The 24674-nt window shown below is 43.6% G+C and overlaps 1 protein-coding gene and 1 long non-coding RNA gene across 2 annotated transcripts in view; one reads left to right on the top strand and one right to left on the bottom strand.

Annotated features, from left to right (window-relative positions):
- The first annotated feature begins 1368 nt into the window (after positions 1–1368).
- pard6a (par-6 family cell polarity regulator alpha) overlaps positions 1369–24674 on the top strand; it is a 36639-nt gene continuing 13333 nt past the window's right edge. Inside the window, exons 1-2 of the mRNA XM_071489199.1 lie at positions 1369–1708; positions 8334–8556. Coding sequence (XP_071345300.1) covers positions 1640–1708; positions 8334–8556 — 292 coding nt within the window. The 5' untranslated portion in view covers positions 1369–1639. The remainder of the gene's footprint in view (positions 1709–8333; positions 8557–24674) is intronic.
- On the bottom strand, positions 10725–24446 carry LOC139627973 (uncharacterized). The gene is made up of 3 exons (XR_011692647.1): positions 21155–24446; positions 20766–20927; positions 10725–20508 (listed from the first exon to the last, which is right to left on the bottom strand). It is a non-coding gene; the product is annotated as an uncharacterized lncRNA (long non-coding RNA).

The raw sequence follows: 24674 nt of genomic DNA, 5'->3' as shown, positions 1-24674 counted from the left end.
AAACCTTGATAGTACAGAGAGCCGGAGTTAGCATTAGCACAACCACAAACACTGTGTCAGCCACTGCCAGTTACAAACTGTACCCAAGATATGTTTAGCCAAGTTAGCTTAGCCTTGATTGGTTGTTCCTCCTTTGCGATTTTACGGAGAGTTACATGGTGTAACTACTTCTTGGCAAACAACAGCACAACGTTCAATGTCTTGTTATCACAAAGTTGCCAGGTTTGGTACCTTTGTCTCTGTGCAGAGACTTGACCTGAGCACACCAGATGTAGGTGTATTCTGGGCTGGACACACGACACAGACATTAAGAAATAGTTGTAGTTTCAATTTGTGTACAGACTCAGGAAACAAGATACAGAGAGTAATTTACTGACCACACTAGAGGACGCTGAAAAGACTACAGTCTGACCCCCTCTCAAATCTAAAAACAGTGAATCATAAGTCTCAGGGTTTTTAGTCTCACACTGTCAGATTCTGTAAAGACTGGGGGTCTTGCAGGGTCACTATTTACAAGACTAGAGTCCTTTGAGATTATCTCCCATCAGGTTCTCAGTGGAAATTTACAGGAACTGTTTTTCACACTTTTTTGCTCTGTGAAATTATTATTGTTATTATTATTATTATTATTATTATTATTATTATTATTATTATTATTATTATTATCAGTCCTAACTGCAGCGGCCCAGGGTTCGAAACCGACCCGTGGGCTTTTGCTGCATGTCATCCTCTCTCTCCCCAACGTTCCTGTCTCTCTCTCTCACTGTACCTATAAATAAAGGCCTAAAAAGCTAGAAATAATAATAATAATAATAATAAAAAGACTTTGTATTTATGATGTCCTGTTTTATTTTGAAATCGGCTTCCTTGTCTCCCCCATGTATTTACACCAAACGACTCACAGTCTCCTCCATGTTCACCATCACCTCAGTTTGCTGCTTTCTCTTTGATTCTGGAGAAGTCGACAGTGTTCATGTCGCTGAACGTCTCTATTTTCATGAGCCAGCACTGAAAACTCATGACAATATCAAACATGTTTTATTTTATCTGTTCACCATCAGCTCATAATAATAATAATAATAATAAGGGGGGCCTGGGGGGTACACAGGGTGGTTCTCAAATTCTGCTTGGAAGGTTTAGCACGGCCCTGCAGGTAGCATTACCGGTCGCTCTGAGATCAGTCGCGTCCTGATGCTGGTCCTGTCACTGTAACTGTTTCCATCAGGCTCCGGGTGGACGCAGCAGCTGAACAGTGGTGTCACTGAGCTGGTGGAGGAGGTGGTGTCGGTGATGGGACTGAACATACAGAAGTGGTGGTGGTGCCGCTCGGCCTCATGTCCCACCCCCTCTGCTGCTGCTGCGCCCTCCCTTCGTCAGGCTGGAGGAGGCGGACGGGTTTGGCGGGACTGACCGGACTCCACCTGTCGCGGTGTCGTTCAGTGTCCGCGTCGTGAGCGCGTGACAACACGGGACGGCACGAGACACAGACACGAGCGTGAGCTGTGTTTTCCACGGTTCCACGCGACGCCCAGCACCTGTGTGTCCCCGCTGTCCCCGCGCCCGAGGAGCGAGGAGGGAGGAGGGAGGAGCGGGCAGGCTCCCGGTGGAGGGTTTATCCGCAGTGCCTGAGCCGAGCAGGATGTCCAGGCAGCAGCAGCACCGGACCCCGTTAAAACTCAGCGACAGCGTGGTGGAGGTCAAGAGCAAAGTGAGTGGTGGGGGGGGGGGGTGATGGGGATGCGACCGTTCGTGTTAGCGGTGGTGGGAGGACACGGCTCTGGTTCTCCGACCCGCCCGCTGTGGACCAGATGACAGACGCGGTGTCGCTCTCTACAGACACACCGACGCTTTCACCGTGAGCCCGGTGATTCAGAGCGAATGCTCCGTGGTTGTTGTTGCTGACAGGCGGCCTGGGTGCGTCTGCTGTAGCCGACCCTGTGAGCAGCAAACCCGACCCGAGCCTGCCCCGGCCCCGGCTCTGAAACCGACTCCACAGTCTGTTTGTGTCGGTGTGTCTTTGTCTGTAGCTCCAGTTTCAGGTTGTGTCACTGTGTGACTGCAGTGTTGTGTAGCCGCATCTCTGTTAGCACCAGGCTACAGTGGGATTATCTATGAAGTGGTGGTAATGTGTTGTATGTGAGATTATACTGTAGTGTGTAGCGCAGTAAACACTGTCGGTCTATAGAGGAGCAGAAGTAGAATAAAACACTGGAGTAGAGTCACAGTGGCCCCACTTATGTCACTGTGTGATGGCTGGTTCTCCACTAGTTGAGCACCTGACAGTTGTAACTTTGCGCAATAATCTACATTCATAACATTTAAAACAACAAAAACAACTTCAAAGGAAATACATTTTCATATGATATAAATGTATTACACACTCAGGTCGCTGCAGGAAGAGATAACATGCAGTTAGTAACCGGGAGTCTTTCATTTAAAGGTCCCATTTTTATCACGTTCAGGACAAACGAGCCCATAGGTCGTCTGTGCAGAAGGTTATTATGACTCATAGTCAGGGGTTAAATTGGGATTAGTGAGGAGGGGGAGCCTTTGTCTGTTCTCTGCAGGATGGGGGTTAACATTGGACATACATGTATGTTGTTGTTTGGTACAGGGTTACTGTTCTGTTACTGTTCTGCTGTGAAAGAATGTGTTTAGATGGATGCCTGGTTATATTTTAAACTGGGGGAGCAAACCTGGACAGATATATAATTGGTGATGGGGGGGGGATTCTTATTTTAAACAGATTTCCTGCATTTTTACACCACCTAACCTCTTGAAAGAAGTTATGTAGCAGACACTTCTACTAGTCTAGATCTGTTAGACTGAGCTGCTGTGAAAACCAACAACAGTCTATAACTGGATCAGGACAGGAAGTGATTGTGAGAAAATATTTAAATAATTTTTTTATCATGCATCATCATGGATCTAAATGATTGTAGGCTGCAAGCTACTTCACTGTCTTCAAGGTCAAACAAGACAAATGATTAGGTCAATAAAATAATAATAATAATAATACACCTGTATCACAATGGATGATTAAACCTGGTTCAACAATGATCGTTGTTATTCTCAACACTCCAAAAAGTGCAGTGACGTAGTTTGTAGAGCAACAAAGTCCAGAGACTTCATCGTGTTTGATTCCCATGTGAAAGTAGCAGTTTATGTTGTTTCTGTTATCCATGACCGTTCATTGTTATTATTGTAACCATGACAACAAAGATCATCTAATGTTGAGGAAATACTTATTTTAACCCAAATCACCATCTTTTCCTTAACCTAACCAAGCCTTGACCGTTATTATAGTAACTATGTTGATGAAGGTAGATACGCTGCTCTCAGTACAGTATTTGTGTATATTATAACCATGACAACCAAGGTCTGGAACACCTGCCGCCGCAGGGATAAAGGAGACACTGCTATGGGTGGAATCAGAGGGTTGATAATAACGACCTGTGTGGTTTTAATGTCCATCAGAAGTTTTACATCTCCTCTCTCATCCCAGTTCCTGCAAGGTTGGACGGTGGGTCCAGGTCGGCGGGGCTTGGGGTGTGTGGCTGCTTTGTTGTGACATCAGAAAGTTCCAGAAGTCCTGACAGCTCATTTTAAGGCTCAGTTTCTGAATACGGGCTGTCATATAGATTTGAACTCTGATCTCCTTCCTGCTCAGAATGAGGCGGAGGTGGTTCGCTGTATGAGAAGAAAGTGCAATAAAAACTAGATGAAATATGAGGAATAGGAGCAGCACATTGACTTTGTCAGAGTGTGTGCCACAGAGGAGTTCAGTGCAGTGACTACACACTGGCTCCTCTCTGCAGCCATGTGTGTGTGTGACTTCCTGTTGGTCACTGAGCCTGTGTTTGGTCAGGATCTGTGGGTGACACCGTGGAGACAGTCAGCTGATTTATACTCTGTGTGCAGGGTCAGTCTGGTTTCATGTTTCCACTGTTGTACATACACAGTAGATCTGCTGACTGATTCATAGTTAGTGTTACTGTGTTGCGTTGAAGCAGAGCTGATGGGAGCCTGGCTGGTTAGCTCCACCATCAGCTGACTGAGGGGGCGGTCTTCAGAGCTGTGATTGGCAGACTGACTTGAATGAAGATGTTATTGCCTGTTTGTGGATGTTAAGCAGCTGTCACTGACTCTATCAGACGTCCGTCCAAACTGCTCATCTCTGCGTCTCTGTCTCTCTCTGGCCTTCACTGTCCTGGGACTTTATCAGAAACAGTCTTGGGAAAGTAAAATCACTGTATTTTGCCAACTCACAGTCAGTGAGCAAAATACTCAGTGGCAGAGCTGATTTCTACAGTCGCAGTCTGACTGCCTGTAAGGAGAGCAGTGCTGCAGCTCAGAGGACAAAACACAGTGAAGACAGGATCACTGTTTGATCAGGTTTGTATTAGTCAACACTGATCCATTGAAATATCCCTGGATGGGCCCGCAGCTGTTCATGGGATCAGGACATCTCTGTTTGTTTTATTCTACACTGTGAATTTAACTGATGAGATTTAGAACAAACAGCATGTAAGGAAACCAGACTGAGACTATGTGAAAGTATATTTTATATGCGTGTGCATGAATATGTGAAATAACTGAAAGCCGCGTGTGTGTTTTAGTGACAGTGTGAATAATGTGCTCCACATTGTGTCCTGTGTTAGTCTCTGTCTGTAGGTGTGTTGACTCATCAGTTTCATAGCTTGTCAGTAAATGATTTCTACCTGTATTTCATAGGTGATATGAGACAGTGTCACCTGTCTGATCATCTCACAGTATTTACATCACATCCACACTCACTGAGGCCGACTGAGGAGCTGCATCTCCTTCCTCACTTCATATACTTATATATAAATGTAATGAATGATATCCAGTTCTGTAACAGCACAGTGGATGAATAATGAAGAGTGAATCGCTGCAGGCTGCTTTTACCTCAGTGTTGTAAGGAGAACTGCTCTGCTGATTTTCTCCTGACTCTGGCCAGCTCTGCGTTTTAGTCTTGTTGGACTTGTCTGCTGCCTTTGACACCGTCGGTCAAATCGTCCTGCTGGATACTGGACTGAGGCACTGGGCTGTCACAGATGGCACTGCCAGGTGGTTGTCTTCATATCTGACAGAGAGATCTTTCAACATATCCATTGGTGATTTGTGTGGGGTTCCACAAGGCTCCATCCTAGTCACCAGTTCAAAATGGTTTCCTACCATAGCTCTGCAGATGACACCAAGCTTCATGTATGGTTTTGATCTGTTGCCTTACTGCTGTCAAAAACTGGATGTCACTGAATTAATTGACCAAGTCAACATTAGTCCATACTGTACCTCAGACAGGGAAAACAAAACCATCTGAGAGGAACCACAGTGTGGTGCCGGATCAGAACTTTCAGCATCACATCAGAAATGTTGTTAAAGTCAGTTCAGCACTGCCTGAGAACATCATAGAGAAAGTCATCCCTGCCTTCATCTCTCACCTGGATCACTGTAACTCCCTCTCTTCCTGTTTGAATGATTCTGCACTGTCACGCCTGCAGGTGGTTCAGCAACCAGGCTCAGAAGGAGAACACGTCACCCCTGCTCTGTTTCACAATTCACTTTAAGATCCTTTTAATACTAATAGTGACTAATTGTGATTATTATTATTATTATGAAGTGGGATCATTTTTTTCAGGTGGCTGAGGTAAATATTTTGGAATCCGTTCCCCACCAGTTTTTAGCTCCCAGTTGTTCCACAGCTTCCTGCAGTGTGAGGCAACAAGCCTGTCATGTGACGGGTTACGTTCTAATGTCAGTAGGAACTTACCAGAAGCAAGTCACAGTGCAGATTCCTATCCAGAATAGACCTGATTGGTGGATTGTGTAACTGGTTTTCTCACCAGGCTGTGATGTCATTGTAATCTGAATTACACATGTTGCTCCTGTTCCAGTGTAGCATTAATAAAGGCTCCATTTACTGCTGCACCGTGATGCAGACCAGTACAGTGAGGTTAGGCAACAGTCGTGTTAATCCATTTACATAATTACATAACCCTGTAATAAACCATTTAACTCAAGTATTGCCAGTGTTTAATTACTGGTGTGCGCTGTAATATATCCCTGAGCACAGACACCCCGCTTCTGCCAGCTTCTTTCAGTGACTAACTTTTACCCATCATGCCCTGCGCTTAAACCTACAACCCTGCTACATTCACAGGTCTGACAGACAGTATAGCTATGTGTTTATTAAACAACAGTGGAGCTGTGGAGCTAATGATCATTTGTCAGAGGGAAATATGTTTAAGAAATGAGGGCTGTGGCAGCAGCGTGCTTCAGGCCCTAATGTCACTGTGTGTGACCAGGTTCACCCACCTTGTGTTTCCTCTCTGTTGTTTGATGATGTTGATACTTTCACAGTATTAATAAAGAACCTAGACTTGCTTTATAATCAAAGCACATGGACATCTACCTTTAGACTGTATGGAGCTTTAAAGCTCACTACAGTGAGTACAGGATTGTTGTAAAAACAAAGTACAGTAGTTAGAGTTAGTGCTTTGTAAGGCACTGGGATAGTTACACCATTTTTGATGTTCTCTTTCCTGCTAATGGAGGCTGACTGACCTCAATGAAGTTACAGAGGAGGAATCATAGACTAATCATCTTTTTATTTGCAAGTGAAGATGTTTTATGGTAAGAAAACGTCTTCTCTGAGGGAATGTAGAGCACAAATACACTTCCCATCAGCCCATGGTTTCTTTTTCTTAAAAGAAAAAATAATTCTGGCACAACACCTGATACATGACATCTGTTTGGTTAGTGACAGAAGAATGAACCTGCACCTGGTTGAAGTAAAGGAGTCGTGATCTTCTTCACTTGTTCTGTGATCTGATGGTTCCTGAGCTCAGTTATTTTCAAGTGTAGACTCTATTAGACAAAAAACATGTTTGGTAGAAAATCATGTTGTGTTTCTCAGAGTAATGCAAAGGAAAAAGGATTGTTTTGGTTCAAACATTCATGTGGACTCAAGGATGAGCTGATTAGACTTTTGTGGTCAAAAATCACTGTGACCTCACTAAGCATGTTTTTGGCTGTAACTTACAAATTAATTCACTAATTATAACACAATTTAACACAAATGTCTTCAAGGATGAAATGAAGTGATGACCTTTTAGATCCAAAAGGTCAAAGGTCAACACTGTAACTCAGGAAGAGGAGACTGTGACCATGTTTCCTGTTTCCTATTTTGCAGCAATGCTTTATTTTAAGATATTTTGAACTTTTATTCTGAAAAGTTCTGACAGGAAGTTCCAAAGGTTCTGTTTCTGGCTTGACAGGCCTCAGAAACAGTAGAGATATGATATGTGATATAGAAAAAATAAATAAAATAACAGCAGTTAAATCAGTCAAAGGTTTAAGATGTGACTGTGGCCACAGAGACACAGGTGATCCAGTTTTAATTTAATCAGCCAATTAAATCTTCTGGTCTGATGTCTAATGGATTAGAAAAAAAACAACCTGAGGTCAAACAGATTTTTATTATTAAAGTCGTGTTGAGAATATGTTTGTTATGATTATTGACTGTGAGCTCATGTCAGAACCACTGAGTGTGATTCAGCTGTTCTTACCTTTCCTCTTATGATATCTGCTCAACACTGGTGACATTAGTAACACTACATACATGAAACTCCTCTGTCTGAATACAAATAATACATGAAATCAGTATCTTGCGCAAGGACACGTCCATGTGTGGACTGGGGATTGAACCAGCAACCCCTCACAGCGTTGCCAACTTCCATCGAGCAGCTGGACTGAGATTCAGATTCTCCTTGTTGACTGGGTTTGGTTTGCTGTAAAGCCTTCAGATCCATAAAGCAGTGGATTTGTTGTTCAGCATGAACCTGAACGCTGCGGGTCTCAGGCTGCTGGTGACGTCATGTCAGTTTAGACGGTGGTGTGTATCAGAAAACCTTTTCTCAGGATGGTGTCTGCTGTCAGACTGGTGGCAGGATAAATGATCTGAGCCAGAATAAATTAAAATAACACTTTATGATTTTATGCTCTTAAACCTCCTCCAGACGTGTTTTAAACTCTGTAAAATCCTCTGCTCTGATTTATATTTAGTTTCACATGATTTCGTAAAAACTGGTCTGAAGCTCATCTACTCTGACTTCTTGATTGAAGGTATCCAACTGTGACCATACACCAGCAGTTTGAGTGACAGGCATATCTGTATAATTATAATGTAAAGGAGAGAGAGCACATGACATCACTGCCCCATCACATGACTGTACGTATCAGTGTGTACTGGTATTGTAACCATCTGAGAGGAAACACCAGCTGACGACCGTGTTGTTCTTTTTCTGCAGTTTGAAGCAGAATACCGTCGCTTCGCTCTGAAGAGGAACGGCCCCGGTGGCTTCCAGGAGTTCTACCGCCTCCTCCAGACCATCCACCACATCCCCGGCATTGACGTGCTGCTGGGATACGCCGACGACCATGGAGACCTTCTTCCGATCAACAACGATGACAACTTCCACAAAGCCGTCTCGTCGGCCAATCCACTGCTCCGTATTATCATCACCAAGAAAGGTAAGAGGAGCAGGGACCCAAACACCTGTCAGGTGTTTCCCGCTGTGTGTGTGTGTATGTGTGTGTGTGAGCCAGAGGCTGTGCACAGCTGCAGGGAGGCTGTTTGTTCTCCACATCAAACATGTTTTATTCTTCCCTCACAGCAGCACCTGATGATGCTCTGACTGTCTTCATACAGCTCCCTCCTGGGTACAGTGTGTTGTTGTTTTGTTGTGGGTCACATCTCCTTCATTACACACTAAAGTAAAGAGAGAGATGAAACGCAGAGCCAGCACATGGTCAGGATGTTAGGGAGAAATCTTTATTCTGTTCAGCGGGAATTTTCAGAGATTTCAGTGGTGAGCACAGTAATGCGAAAGATACATGTATCCAAGCACATCCAGTCACATCCAGTCACATCCAGTCACATCCAATCACATCCACTCACATCCAATCACATCCAGTCACATCCAATCATATCCACTCACATCCACTCACATCCACTCACATCCACTCACATCCAGTCACATCCAGTCACATCCAATCACATCCAATCACATCCAGTCACATCCAGTCACATCCAATCACATCCAATCACATCCAGTCACATCCAATCATATCCACTCACATCCACTCACATCCACTCACATCCACTCACATCCAGTCACATCCAATCACATCCAATCACATCCAGTCACATCCAATCACATCCAATCACATCCACTCACATCCAGTCACATCCACTCACATCCACTCACATCCACTCACATCCAGTCACATCCAGTCACATCCAATCACATCCACTCACATCCACTCACATCCACTCACATCCAGTCACATCCAGTCACATCCAATCACATCCAATCATATCCAATCACAGACAGTTCAGTGTATTTAATGAGAAAACTTGACAGTAATTATTTGATTTCAGTGGGGAAAAAATTTCACTCAAACAACAGTAAAAATCGACATATATGTAACTGCAGCCATATGACATCAGTTTGTTGTTGTTTATTTGGTACAGTGTCTGTTTAGTGACGCTCATGTACATTGATCCAGGCATCAACAAAACAGTGTGCCTGTGAGCAGCCACTTTACTGTGTGTTGGAAAAATCCTCTGTTCATTGGTTTTAATTAACCAAATATCAGCCTGGTCGACTATCACATCTGATGATTAGCATTTACAGTGAGCAGCACACACCAACCCCCACGCGCACACACACACCCTGACATACACAAAGCAACAACAACAACAACATCCGTCACTTTCAATAGGTGTATGTTCATTTTTCCACATCTAAAGGTGAATAACATTGTAGGCTCTCCAGCTGTGATTAACAACCCTCATCTGGAATTTAATCAGTATCATTTATAACATATATATGTGTCCTTCCATACGAATAGGAAAACAATGGCTGGTGGATTCCTCAGAACTCATTCCTTTCCTTTGTAGTCCTGCTGGACCTTCAGGAACCATCTCAGCTCTTGTCAGATCCTTCAATGTGTTTGAAGTGATTCATAAAAGCTTTTTTTCAGATTAGGTGAAATTTCTCCTCTTGTTTCTTCAAAGAGAATTTAATTTCCTCTCGGTCCAAATATTTCATTACATCTCTCATTAGATTCAGATGTTGGCTGCAGTAAGATCAGTCTTCGTGCTGATTGGCTGACAAATGACACCACATCACGCTCCATGTTGTTTCTTGCTATGTCAGAGTCTATAATTCCCAGAACCATCATCAAGAGACCAGAATCAATACGTCTCTGCAAAAGTGCTGATAAGGTGTGAAAAACATTTGTCCAGTGATGTGATAACCTCCAGCTGATGAAGCAGGTCAAAGTCCACAGCGTTCACATGCAGGGTCTGTTTCTTTTGTTCAGATCAATGTGAAGGATGTGTTCTCTTAAACTAAAGGAAATGTTTCTTGTTCTGAAGATCTATGCTCCTCTGCTCCTCTGTCATCTCCGCTCAGACTCATCCTGCCAAACTGATAATCAGCAGTTTGACGTTACTGGAATCATTACGTTTTTTTAACCAGTTACCAAAACAATAAATTAATTTTAAAAAGTGCTACTCTGGTTCTGGTGCAGTTGCTTCTCCCTGAGCAAGAGAGGCCATCGCTAACTGCTAAGCTAAAGTAACTGATCTGAATAGCATGTAAACAGCTGCTGAATTAGTAAGAAAGTCTGTAGAAGAAGGAGAAAGAGAGTGCAGAGCAGAACTAGTGTCAGTTTAAATGTACACCACCTTTATATTCTTTAAATAAGCACTTTTATTGATGTCTTTTATCATAGACTGGAAAAGATATGTGAGCAACGTACAGTGTTTGTGTTACTTGGGGATAATAAGTCAGCCTTATGTGACATCATCATTTCAGTTACATGAAATCTTCATGGTCTGGTCTCCACTTGATGTACAGGGAATAAAATGCTGTTTTGGCGTGTGTTCTCTGGTGCCACATAGTGGACACAGGAAATGCTACATGCACTCCACACAGGAAGTTTGGAAATCTTGTCTGATGGTCATGAAAGTGTGCAGCTGCGTGAGGTAGCGGACCCATGGTGTGAGGGCCTGACCAACACTCTTTCAATGAAGATGAATGAAAAAAAAAATTACCATCACCAGGAAAATCATGATCAATGATGATTTTTTCAGTTCAGTCAGACTGTGTTGAGAGAAAAATGCTTTGATAAGGAGGCACAGAGATTAATGATGTTTTGACAGAGCTAGGAAGCTTTTACAACCTCAGAGATCCACACACACTGAAAGTCCTCAGAAGATGCAATATTAAAACAGAGCTGCTCAAAGACCACTATAAATAATTGAAAAAGATTTCAATAGAGCTGAATCTAGAAAAAGAAACTGACCATCACCAGGGTATCAATGTGAACCTCTTCAGACCAGGACAGAACTCACTGCTGCGTGAATCCTGTTAGAGGCTTCAGCTGCTCGAGTCTCCACCGTCACGTGGACGAGTGAAGAAACACGGCTGCACTTGAAAAATAAAGTGACAAAGTGAGTAGATTTCTGTCTGAGCCAAATCACGGCCCAATCCTTCCTAATGAGGTGCAGGCCAGCTTCTCGAGCACAGAGATTAACTTACACCATTATTCCTGATAAAGTGTGTGTTCAACAGTTGCAGTGTCCTGCAAACCAGAGTGTTAAAACACAGGTGTATAAGTTGATCTCATCTCATTCTCTCCGTTTACTCCTCCCCCAGACTCCCTTATCTCTCCTTTCCTGTCCTCTCTCCATCTCTCTCCATCTCTCTCCATCTCTCTCCATCTCTCTCCATCTCTTCGTCTCTTTCCCAGACCGCTGAGTTAACCTGATTAAAGCTGCAGCTGTCTGTGACTCTGAACAGCAGCTAAGTAGCAAGATTACATCATGAATTATGCAGAGACACAGAAAGAGAAGGAGCTCTGGGACACAACAACAACAGGAGTGTAGTGAACAATTATCAATCCATAATCTATAATGGAAGAACTAAGCATGAAGGTGGACGGATGGATGATGGACTGCTGAAATGAGTGAGGGCAGGGTTAATGAAGATCACAGAGTAATAAACAAATAAAAGCCCTGCAACCCTTCAGCACAGCAGCAGGTCCATGGTTGAACTTTGTTAGTGACTAACTGTAGTTTCAGTGTCAGTATCGTACTCGTGTCTGGTAATTGGTCCGTAAGTCACCATTTAAACGACCCTTTGTGCTATTATTGTGATCAAATTATATTTTATCACTACCCTTTGGTTGTGAGTGAGGACAGTTTCATTCATGGCTATAAAATGTTTTTGTCATTGGGTTCACTGTGAGAGAGAGAGAGAGGGAGGGAGAGAGGGCGAGAGAGAGAGAAAGTGATAGTGGCCCATCTGGTGTTGTGAGCCATTTGCTACTGAGTGGGATTATCTTACTCTAAAAGACTTCATCAATCATATCAGCTGCACTCACAGAAGGTTGGTTGGATGGTGGGTCCAGGTGGGCAGAACTCGGGGCGTGGCTGAGGGCGGTGATGGCTTTGTTGTGACATCACAAAGTTCCAGAAGTTTTAAGGCTCAGTTTCTGAATACAGGCTGTGTGCATTTCTCTGTGGACTGAGGCTTTGATACTTTCCACCGGACGCTAATGCTAAGTTAGCACTCAGCTACTTGCTAACTGCTATAAACAAACAACAGAACACATATCCCACTGTTCTCTGCTACATCAGAACCTGTATTGAAAACATAACCACCAACAAACGCATCAGGGTTTTCCCAAACAGGAAGCCCTGGATGAGTTACAGCAAAGCCAGACAAAACCTTAAGAAGGGCATCAGGCAGGCTAAAACTGTGAACAGGGAGAAGATTGAGGATCACTTCTCCATCAGGGACCCAGCATGCATGTGGCAAGGCACAAATTACAAGGGGAACCAGCAACCATCTCCAGATAACAACCCCCACCCTGCAGAGGAGCTCAACCACTTCTTTGCGCATTTTGAGACTGCAGGGAGTGATAATGGAGCAGCGCCCCTACCGGATGCTGCTGACCCCGCCCTCTGACTCTCTCACCTCACATGAGGTGAGGAGTATCCTCAGCTCTATAAATGTCAGGAAGGTTGGAGGACCGGGTGGAATTCCAGGGAGAATGATCAGAGACTGCGCCTTCCAACTTGCAGAGGTCAGGCTCGGCACAGCAAATTTCGTTGTCGTCGCTATTCTTAGACTGTATGGACCTTTAAATACCTTTAGAATGTATGGACCTGTAAACATAAATTAGACATAATGTTTACAGCTGTTCTGTTCCTCTGATAATCTAAAGGTGAATTTAGATAAACTAATACAAGTCTGTTTGGTGTGTGTGTGTGTGTGTGTGTGTGTGACAAAATGATAAGCTAGTGAGTATTCTCATCAGCTCCTCTGCCATCAGCAGCAGCTTAGCTCTGCATCCTGTTGGGGAAAGGTTCAGACTGTGAGCTTTGTGATGCTGTTAAAAGAGAAGCCGACATATCTGAACGCTAGAGCCTGGTGTGTGTGTGTGTGTGGGAGAGAGAGAGAAGAAAATGAAAGACTGAGAAAGAGATTGGAGGAGAGAGGCAGAGGGAGCAGGGGATGAAGACGAGGGGTGGCTTTATCTTCTCCCTGCCACAGAGATGATTTTACAGAAATAACACCAATGCGCAGACATACACAAATAAATACAGTGAATGCTGCGGCAGCTGCTGACATGCTTGTGTCAGTAAATGTGTGTAGGAATGTATTTATGTGAAGCTCCTCCAGCCTCTGACTGAGCACTCTGAGTTATGGATGGAGAGCTGACTATAGATGGCTGAAATATCTGAGTACAACATGACAGTAGGAGGAGGAAATCAAATATTTATACACGGGCAACGAGATGCAGGGGATGGAGGGAAAGATGGAGGTTTTCTGTCTGCATCTCTCTGCATCACAGGAGCTCAGCGCCTGAGCTGATACTGTGGGACTTTGACAAAATGTTAATGTTGTTGTCTGTGGAGCTTTGGCACAACAGCATATGTTCACTTCTCTGACTGGAGAAGTAGAAGAGAGGAGGAACTGAGACAGGGATCCGAGAAATTATATTTAACTTCATTACTGAATAACCAGCTTGTAAATACAGGATATAGACTGAGGTTCAAAGGGCTCTATGTTTCCTCCGCTGCTGAAGGTGGTGTCCTCCTGGGAGCAGGTGGTGGTGATTGTGGCCTCACAACAGCTGCAGCCATTGTTGTCTTTAAAACACTAGAGGTTATAACCTGTCCTCTGAGCAGCTACGTCTTCAGGACAGACTGGACGCTAACAGTGAGGACATGGGCTGGGGCTAGCTGTTAGCATGCTAACTTCAGTAGAAGAAAAGACGTGATGCAGACATGAGTTGACACTGGTGTTTGTCTCCACCTCTGGAGACAGTTGTTGGTGAGTGAAGGATGAAGTTTGATGCTGAACTGAAAGCGTTTCTTATAGTTAACAGCTGCTAATGCTAACATTAGCTATGTAGCTGTAGCTAAACTTACATATAGCTCCTTAAAGTAACAGAGCTCAAGACCAGGTGAGAGTCAGAACAAAGACCAACTGGTAAATCAAGAGCTTTGCCTTCAGACTCAGCTCCCTCTGCTCCACGACAGTCTGGCACAGCTCTCCCTTCACTGCTGGCACTGATCCACCTGTCCATTTCCAGCATCATCCTCCCCTCACCGTGAACAAGACAAGAGACTTGACCTCCTTCACTTGGAGTAGAAACTCCATCACAACCTGATGAGAGCGACCCACTGTTTTCTGGCAGAGAACGTGACCACAGATTTGGAGGTGCTGACCCTCATCCCAACCCAACCCAAAAACTCTGCTGCAAACCGCCCCAGTTTGAAGGGCCTGGTCTGATGAGGCCAACACAACCACATTGTCTGTGAATAGCAGGGAGGGGAACTGGACACACTCCTCCCCCAGAGGCGGCTGTGGCTCAGGAGGTAGAGCAGGTCATCCACTTATCAGAGGATCAGTGTTTCGATCCCTGGCTCCTCTAGTCCACATGTCGAAGTGTTCTAAAAGGACCAGCTCACTCAGAGTGACCGAGGAGACACATACCATCACACAGAGACACACAACATCACATAGAGATACACACCATCATACAGACACATACACCATCATACAGAGACACACACCAGTGACTGTAGCACAATGAAACACAAGAGTAGTGATGAATGTATAGTTGTATGTCTGTTGTGTTTTCAGTTGTAGTTGTCACTAGGTGGTGTGGGTCACTACACACCCTCACAGCATGAAGTGGGTCTTTGTCTTATGTCTCTGCTGTACACAACTGCCATATGGCGGCCCCCCAGGCTCCAGATGGTGGGCACTGCAGAGTGAGGTCACTGTTACACACACACACACACACACACACACACACACATACACATACTTGTACTTCTATCTTTGTGAGGACACTCATTGACATAATGCATTCCCTAGCCCCTTACCCTAACCTTAACCATCACAACTGAGTGCCTAACCCTAACCCTGATCCTAACCTTAACCTAAACCTAATTCTAACCATAACTCTAAAACCAAGTCTTAACCCTCAAAATGTGATTTGAAGGTGTCTCAAAAAGTAAGGACCGGCCAAAATGTCCTCACTTTCCCAAAATGTCCCCACTCTGTTAGTAAAATACTTTTTTTGGTCCTTACTATGTAGCAAGTACAAGTACACACACACACACACACGCACACACACACACACACACACACACACACACACACACACCAAACAGACCTGTATTAGTTTATCTAAATTCACCTTTAGATTATCAGAGTAACAGAACAGCTGTAAACATTATGTCTAATTTATGTTTAAAGGTCCATACAGTCTAAAGGTCTTTAAAGGTCCATACAGTCTAAAGGTATTTAAAGGTCCTTAGAGTCTAAGAATAGCGACGACAACGAAAACACAGCTTATGACAGCTGCAGATCACAGACTCATTTGCAGAGACACACACTCAGAGGTAGATACAATCACATTGTTAATATCAGTACTGAATGAAGACTAGTTAGTTATTCATTGTCTCAGTCAGACACTAACTCAGTCTCTAACCAAACTATCTCATACTAACCTGGTTATAGCGTGTTCTGTAATAATGTGATGAATGGTCACGACATATAATGAAGTCAGTGAGGACTCAGAGTCAGAGCCTCTCCTTTGATTGGCTGACTGTTTTCTGAGTGACACATGGTCAGACCAACCACAGCCTACGACTGTGTCTTGGTAAAGCTCAGCTGTAAGGGTGATGGTCAGTCAGGTCTGAGAGGAGCCAAGCAGACTGAAATGGTCCTGCTGGACATTAGGGTGGTCTTCATCAGGGAGTACAGGAGTGTCAGAGCTCCCTGTCCTTGGCTGCTGGACTCTGCTGGAGACCAAAGAATCAGAGACCATCAGGGACATTAGGGAGGTGGGAGATCAGGCAGCTGGGACAGCAAGAGTGGAACACGGTGAGTGGACTAAAAGGAGTAGAAGAAGGAGTGGCGTCGTACACGTCGGTCACTGCCAGGCTGTGTGCAGTTCTGAATGGGACTGATGGAGACAGCAGACAAGAGGCCAGCGGCGGCATGATGGCAGCGTTTGGGGAAATGATGGTGGAATTTCATGACATCTGGCACAAACATTCACTTGGACTCAAGTGTGAACTGATAAGAGCTTGGTGGTCAAAGGTCACTGTGGCATCATAATGTTCAGTAAAAACACCTCTGGTCATTATTCAACATGTGTCCTGTAACTTGATTGGTTGTTGGAGGAAACAACAGGAGGAGGTGAATCTAGTTTGTCTGAGTGAGTTTATTAAAGTTGTTGAGGAGCAGTAAAGGTTAAAGGTCGACATTTACATTAGATTAGTTCAGCTGTGTTATTATTTACTCTCTCTTTCCAGACTACACTTAACCTCAGACAGTCAGTCAGGTAATCAACCAGTCCCTCAACTACTCCTTAAACCAGTCAGTGTGTAACCAGGCAGCAGTTTGATGGTGTCTGTGAGTGAAGAGTACCCTTCAACTCAATAAACTGAACCCAACGGCTAGAACAGAGAAGAATTTCCTTCTGTAATGAAATACACATCTTTATTGACATTATGAGTCTATATCATCAAGCTGTCTGCAGCCAGTGTGTAAATACACAACTGCATATGGCTTTACACACATGCACCAACACCACACCTCCCAATATTTGTGTCTTTATGAGGACCTGTGGTTGTAAGCACTTGTTCACTTGCCCTGAGCCTCACAACCTCACAACTTCATAACTTCAACCACAGCCTCAGTTTAAACAACTCAGCACCTTTAACTGCTCTGTCACAACACCAGGAGCTGCAAGAATGAAAAACATCTCCTCTCTCTGGATGTCTGGAGTCTGCCTGGTTCCCACAAAGGCAGAATTACACAGACACACACACACACACACACACACACATACACACACACAAATACGTTTCAGATCTGTTTTAACTGCAGATTATTTCATAAACATACACATGGACCACAGGAAACATACAACATGTCAATACAATAACAAACACAATCATTATATTAAATTAACCATTGACTCCATGTTACACAAAATAAAAGTATGAAAACATTTTAAAGGTCCATATTTTAATTTCTCCTGAGTTTTATCTGTTGATATCCATTAGAAGATATATTTGTGCTTGGTGATCCAATCAGAAGAGAGGCTCTGAGTGTCTCCTCTGATTGGCTGACTGTTTTCTGAGTAGTCCAATAAAAATATAGCAGATTTCAGGTAAACACTCAGAGAAACCAAATCCTGCAATGTTGGATGGTGGGATCAGGTGGGTGGGGCTTGGGGTATGGCTGAGAGCAGTGACTGCTTTGTTGTGACATCACAAAGTCTCAGAAGTCCTGACGGCTGGTTTTAAGGCTCAGTTTCTGAATACAGGCTGTGTGCATTTCTCTGGGGACTGAGGCTTTGATACTTTCACAGTATTAATATAGAACCTAGACCTGCTTTATAATTAAAGAAGACATGGACATCTCCTTTGTATTATATGGACCTTTTAAGGTCAGTTTACAGACTGCACTTTTGTTTTGGATGATGATGTCATAATGAGGCCAGACGTTCAGTCTGTAGGATTTACAGGGATTATAAGGGTGGTCAGATTTTGGGTGTATCACTGCATTAAAGGACTGGGTTGGTCTAATATTTTGGGGAAGGGGAAAGCCAGGCCAGTGTGTGTGTGTGTGTGTGTGTGTGTGTGTGTGTGTGTGTGTGTGTGTTTAGAAGGGGCTTAGCAGTGTCTGTGCCTTCAGGCCTCAGTCTGTCTGCCTTGTCAGGAAACACACTCTCCAAGTGCAGACAGTGTGTGTTTGTGTTGTGTGTGCATGTGTGTGTTTCCTCTTGCTGCTGATGTTGCTCTGCGTTGGTGGATATGTGAACCATCCTGTGTGACGAGGCGGAGGAATGTAGCATGAGCAGGTCAGGTATTTGTCTCCAGCAGAGAAGAAGTAGCTGCTGCCTGTTCACGCTCTTCTTCTCCTCCACAATAAAAGCTCCAGGTTCATCAGAGTGTCTTTTCTTTGACTGAGCAGTTCTGTCTGAGTAACTGGAGGGAACAGGTGTGTTCACCTGGACCATCAGCTCAGCTCTCTTACACTGTGTGAGTCCACAGACAGACACCAGTCACATTAGTAAAGTCCTGCTATGCCTGGTTGTGTTTTATAAATCTGAGTCTCAGTGAGACACATGGACAGGTCTGACGTCCACCTCCTCAGTGAGTGGATGTAGACAAGCCACAGTCAAACAGTCTCTGCTCCACCAGTCTCAGTCACTTACATCAGGCCGTTCTCACACACTGCTGCAGGTGTTTGTGTCGTCACATTTGCACCTGTAAACTAAGATGAGCAGTGATACTGTATATGAAACCCTTCAAAATAAAATGTACACCTGTCTTTGGTGAACATGAATGAAAAGTTAACACAGTTTGTCTTATGGCCCTCAGAGTTATGACATGTTGTGATGAGGTTTACCTGCCACATTACTGACATGCTGTGGTTAGAGCCACTGGTTCAGGTGTCATGTATGATGAAGATCCTGCAGCTAACCTGAACAAAGCTCAATCTTTGAATAATTATCTGACATGTAGGAGGTAACAGTGGCATTTTTGGATTAAAAAATCTTCTATGTGTTAGGGTTTAGGCCTGGGACCTGTCAGAAATCATCTCTCCTGACCAGACAGAGTCAGAGATGACTGTGATTGTCTTTTGTCTTTTTAGAGTAGTATAAATGTTCTTTGGACATCAACTTAATGGATTTTGGCAGTCAAAAGTCAAAGGTCAAGGTCAGACCAAGTTTTTGGCCGTAACTCATGAATTGATTCACTAATTATGAAACAATTTAACTCTGATGTCTACAAGGAAGAAGTGATGCCATTTTATATCCAAAAGGTCAAAGGTCAACTGGCCCTTATTCAGCTCTGTAACTCAGGAAGGAGGTTGTATCCCCACTCAGGGGCCACGTCCTTCAGAGGAGGCCGAAGGTCGAACTGTAATGAGACAGTCTGGTCTAGGTTTTCTTTTTGTGTCACCAGCTGTTCCCGCCCTTACTGTTGTGTCACAAAGCGCAGCTCCTGTTGCTCAGCAACCTTGACAACATGTACATTTTTTTCTACTGTTGAACTGAGCTTAAACACAACACTGACATTTAACAGTGGGATCCTCAGACTCTCTGTCTGTGCTGTTTGATGACAGATTATTTTTATTACTGGTGCACAGTGAATCCTGGGATATGCTGGATATGTCTCCACCTGTTGGAGCCTTCATGGTCAAGGTAAAGAAGGACACACCTGAAGGAGCCTTTGACCTGGGACAGCCTGGTCTCTCTGCTGTGACACAATGTCCAGATGTAGCCTCTGAAGGATGAGACCCTGACCTGCTGGTTGTTGGAGGGTCAGGGCCTTGAGGAGATGACCTGTGTGCTGTCTCCTGTCGTCGCAGGTGATTTCTGTAAGTAAAGATGTGAAATACTGTTTGAAGTAGTTTTTCTGTGGAGGGAAACTATTGTCGTTGTTCGATGAACGTCAGCTACTCATGGTGGTCATTCAGTTTTCAGCTCACTAGCTAAGTGAAAGAGCCTATGGAGACCTGCTAACACTCACCTGAGTGACTCACTGTGCTGGATGTTTGTATCAGATGAAAACACTCACCTGTGGTGTTACCTGTGGAGAGGTGGGGTTGAAATGATCACAGTTAATGAGCATTTGACTTCATTGAATTTTATTCATCTATGTGTGCAGTGAATGAATACATGTCAGGTCCGGTTTGACTGAGTCCAGCCTCAGAGACACACAACACTCATTTCATTTAAAGGCTGAACCAACCCTGACTCACCAGAGGTCACGCCCACATCAGTGACATCACAGCAGGTGTTTTCCATCAGCTGACACCACCTTATTCAAATAGTTTGTACAGGCTGACCATGCAGGTGATAGCTCTGAGAGAGAGAGAGAGAGAGAGATAGAGAGAGGGAGACAGACAGACAAACAGAGAGAGAGAGACAGACAGACAGAATGAGAGAGAGAGAGGGAGACAGACGGACAAACAGAGTGAGAGAGAGAGAGAGACGTGTGTGGCTGTACCATAATACCTACTGAGATAAGTTATCCTCTTCTCCTCAGTATAGTATGAGCTATAGTATAATTTCATTTTCAGAAATTTTGAGAAAACAATGTTATGTCAGTGTCCACTTACTAGATTTAATCTGGATCTTTCACCTGTATCTCATGGCTTTCTTGGAGTTAGCTGAGGTATCATCAGGTTACCTGTGGAGGTGTGATGATATGATGACAGGTCAGAGGAGGTGGTGACCCCCTGTCTCTGTGTGACCTGAGGACAGTGATCAGCTGTTTTCATCTGTGTCACAAAAACAAACTGTTGTTTATTATCATCTATAGTTTTATATTTTAAAGTTCATTAACATTAAACGTATCATGTGTCCTAATTGCACCATATCATGAACCAGCTACTCTATAACGGCAGCCACTACTGTCCATGTACAAGCTGTATGTTCACTCACACTGTTTCAGACTTCGATGAGCACAACAAAGACACAATGTTGTGTTGAACGAGTCTAACTGTACCTTAAATGATGATGTCCTCACACACAGTCGGGGTAGAGCCACTCCTGCAGGTGACAGCAGGTGACTGAGTCCAGCACGTGTCCTCAGACTGCTCTCTGTCTGCAGCGTATTTACATGGTCCTGCCTGCGAGCGTGACTGAGGGCACAGATGGACCAGTGTTTTGCACTGAACATGTCCGGTCTTGTGCTGAGTGATAGTAACCATGGTAACAGCAGGAGATCACACGCTCTGTTGTAGTCACTAGTCAGCGCTTGCTTCAGTTTCTCATATGCTAAACAATAATTTAGTGATAGTTGTGGTCATGTGACGTGGGGCCGTGAGGCAGAAAAAAAACACGTTTTAGCCTCTTTAGAAATATCCAGAGAAACAAACTAATATCAACTGAAGTGTTCAGTTTAATTAGAATATCTGCCGTCAAACAGACCTTTACTTTGAAACTACAGTTTCTGAAGCACTGAACTACTGTATTACTACACACAAGCAGCCTCCTATACCTGCTGCTTCTCTGAACATCTACTGCAGGTGTCACACTGACTACAGATAAGTACCTCACACAACCCCACGTCACATGACCACAACTATCACTTTATCATAAATAAATAAAAGATTATATATAGATTGCCTTTCATCCCAGAGGTGTCCCACAGAAGATCTCTCTTTGTCCTGAACTTGTTTTCTCTTGTCCCCAGGAAGACGTCAGTCACCAGCTCTGATCATGTAGTCAAATCTTCACAGGCAGGTTTGGGTTCAGTTAGCTGGTTGAGCTGCTTTTAAGGATGAGACGTTTGCAGAAACAAAATATGTAGAAACATAAAGTGAAGTGCTCTTTTTTCAAGTGTTTGTAAGTCTTCCAAAACATTTTCCCTCAAAGCTGCAACAGTCTGGTTCATAGTGGAGGGAAAGGGTGAGGCCGCTCAGCGTGAGTTCTGCCTGCAACAAGTCCCCCAACCTAAATTACCCTCGGATACGAAGACCAGCTGCAGGAGCACCAGACCTTTGTTGTCATGGTTACAATAATAAAGATACGGTAAATGTTGTGGAACGATCATGGATCAAGGCAACAACAGTCTCCTGTAAGAAAGTTCCCCTGACATGGACTTTGTCACCTGTCTTCCTCCTTCACTCCCGTCATAATCACTACGACCACTAGAGATCGCCTCACGATAAAATCTGATGGTGTGTTGTTTCAGTGTAGAAGGAGTCAGGACTCCCTGCTTGGGCAGACAGTTCACAGTCACCCCTCTCTCTCTCTCAGACCAGGAGCATGATTACAGACCTGTCACTCAGTCATGTGATGGACGCGAAGAGAGAAACGTTTGTTTGTCCTCACACAGAAAACCAGCTCAGACATTTGAACTGTGACTCAGAGTCAGGTTCAGTCCGGCTGCATGTTCTCAGCAGTTAGTGGCTGTGTCTTCGATAAAAAGCTGCTTTTTACTCTCAAATATTCATAAATATTATTGGTTCTACTACATGAAGCCAGAATCAATAGATCACATCTAAGTCACATCTGGACTGAGAAACCCTTTAACCCTCTCCGTCTGACCGCTATCATCCCTGTCTGTGCAGCACTCAGCAGAGAGCAGTGTAAACACAGTACAGGCCATCACTCACATGGTTCCCTGCTAGTCCTAATCCACAGAGTGAGGATTAATCCAGAGGTTACCAGATGTTAACGCATAATCAATCAGGGAAGTTAGGACTCACAATGGATGATATAAAATCAGATCTTAATATTGAGATGAAAATAAGATTAAACTCTTTTACATGGCTCAGTTACCAACATACAGGAGTGTATTTGTCATATTAAACAGTGATTGAAAATTATCTAAGACCCAGTCATCCACACATAAATACCACAGATTCTCAGATACTGGGCACAATTTACCTTGACCACAGAGACCACCAGGGTAATGGGACTAAATGATTCATTTATTCATTAAAAAATATCTGTAATTAAAAATAGTTTGCTGTATTTGAATCACTAGCTTTATTCAGTGACTGGATATAAAGATGGACTGAGTCGTAGAGGAAGGAATGTTCATTTATTAAAGAAGCCACATGGTGTGTTATTGGTACATAGCCAGTGTTTGCATTAACAGCTCATAATTTACCATGAACTTGTCTTCTTCTACTGAAGTTAGCATGCTAAGCAGCTAGCCCTGGTACAACTAGAACATCTTGTCACTTGTCGATACCGAGTCACTGTCATTTCTTGGACTGTGAACGCAGTGATGGCTGATGGCCAAGCAACCATCACCACCACCTGCTCGGCAACAGAGAAAACTTACAATTAGCCCCTTTAAAGTTCCATCCAGTCTAAAGGTAGATGTCCATATGTTTTTTATTATAAAGCAGGTCTAGGTTCTATATTAATACTGTGAAAGTATCAAAGCCTCAGTCCACAGAGAAATGCACACAGCCTGTATTCAGACACTGAGCCTTAAAACCAGCTGTCAGGACTTCTGGAACTTTGTGATGTCACAACAAAGCAGTCACCACCCTCAGTCTTGTCCCAAGCCCCACCCACCTGGACCCACCATCCAACCTTGCAGGATTTGGTTTCTTTTAGTGTTTAACTGAAATCAGCTGTATTTTTATTGGATCACTCAGAAAACAGTCAGCCAGTCAGAGGAGAGGCTCAGAGTCTCTCTTCTGATTAGCTGACTGACCTATTGTAACTAGAGCTCCAGAGAGAAGCCTGAGAGAGGAGATGTAAACTAAACTGAGATGGTTTTGGGTTCTTTAAATCACAAATATATCTTCTGATGGAGATCAACACTTCAGATAAAGCACAGTAAAACATGGACCTTTAATTATCTCTTCTTTCTGGGAATCTGTCTTTCTGATGAAGCCCTGCTGTCAGGTGATCATTGATGAGAAAGAGGAAAAGACAATATGAAGTGTGAAATTAAAAATGTGAATACTGTACTATAAACATACAGTCAGAGTCATGGATCCTGATCTGAAACCTGACACAGAGAATAATATTGTTGGACTGAATCAAATGAAAGTTCCTCCAAACAGAAAAGAAGAAAAATATCCAGATGTCCTGTTCCTCTTGATTAGATTATATAGATAAACCTGTGTTGGTGCACTGAAGTATGTGAAGTATGTGTGTGTCTTTGCCTTCTCCTTCATCAGTCTGTCTTTACTCCTCTTCCTCTCTTCATCTCTCTCACACCTCTGCTGTACCTAACCTAACTTAAGTTAAGATTTTCTTAAAAGTCTCATTTAAAGTTTCCTTAAAATAAACACCCCTACATCTTTTCCTTAAGGTTTCCTTAACATGTTAACTTCAGTGTGTAAGTTTCTCTCCTTATCTTGGTTGTATACTAAAGGAATCACTCAAGTCAGTTAAACCATTGCATAATAGACCTTGGTGATCAAAGTAAGGATAAAAACTGAAGATACCTCTGACTCTCTGTTATCTGAGTTAATGTTGATAAATGAAGAACATGAATCTCAGGATGAGTGGGAAACATGACGATACAGTAGAATTTTTCTGCTGCAAATGCC

Source organism: Trachinotus anak, unplaced genomic scaffold (assembly GCF_046630095.1).
Source record: "Trachinotus anak isolate AG129_WGS33_773 ecotype Australia unplaced genomic scaffold, CSIRO_AGI_Tana_v1 ptg000002l, whole genome shotgun sequence".
Classification (NCBI taxonomy): Eukaryota; Metazoa; Chordata; class Actinopteri; order Carangiformes; family Carangidae; genus Trachinotus; species Trachinotus anak.
This window is presented reverse-complemented; position numbering and strand designations above follow the sequence as displayed.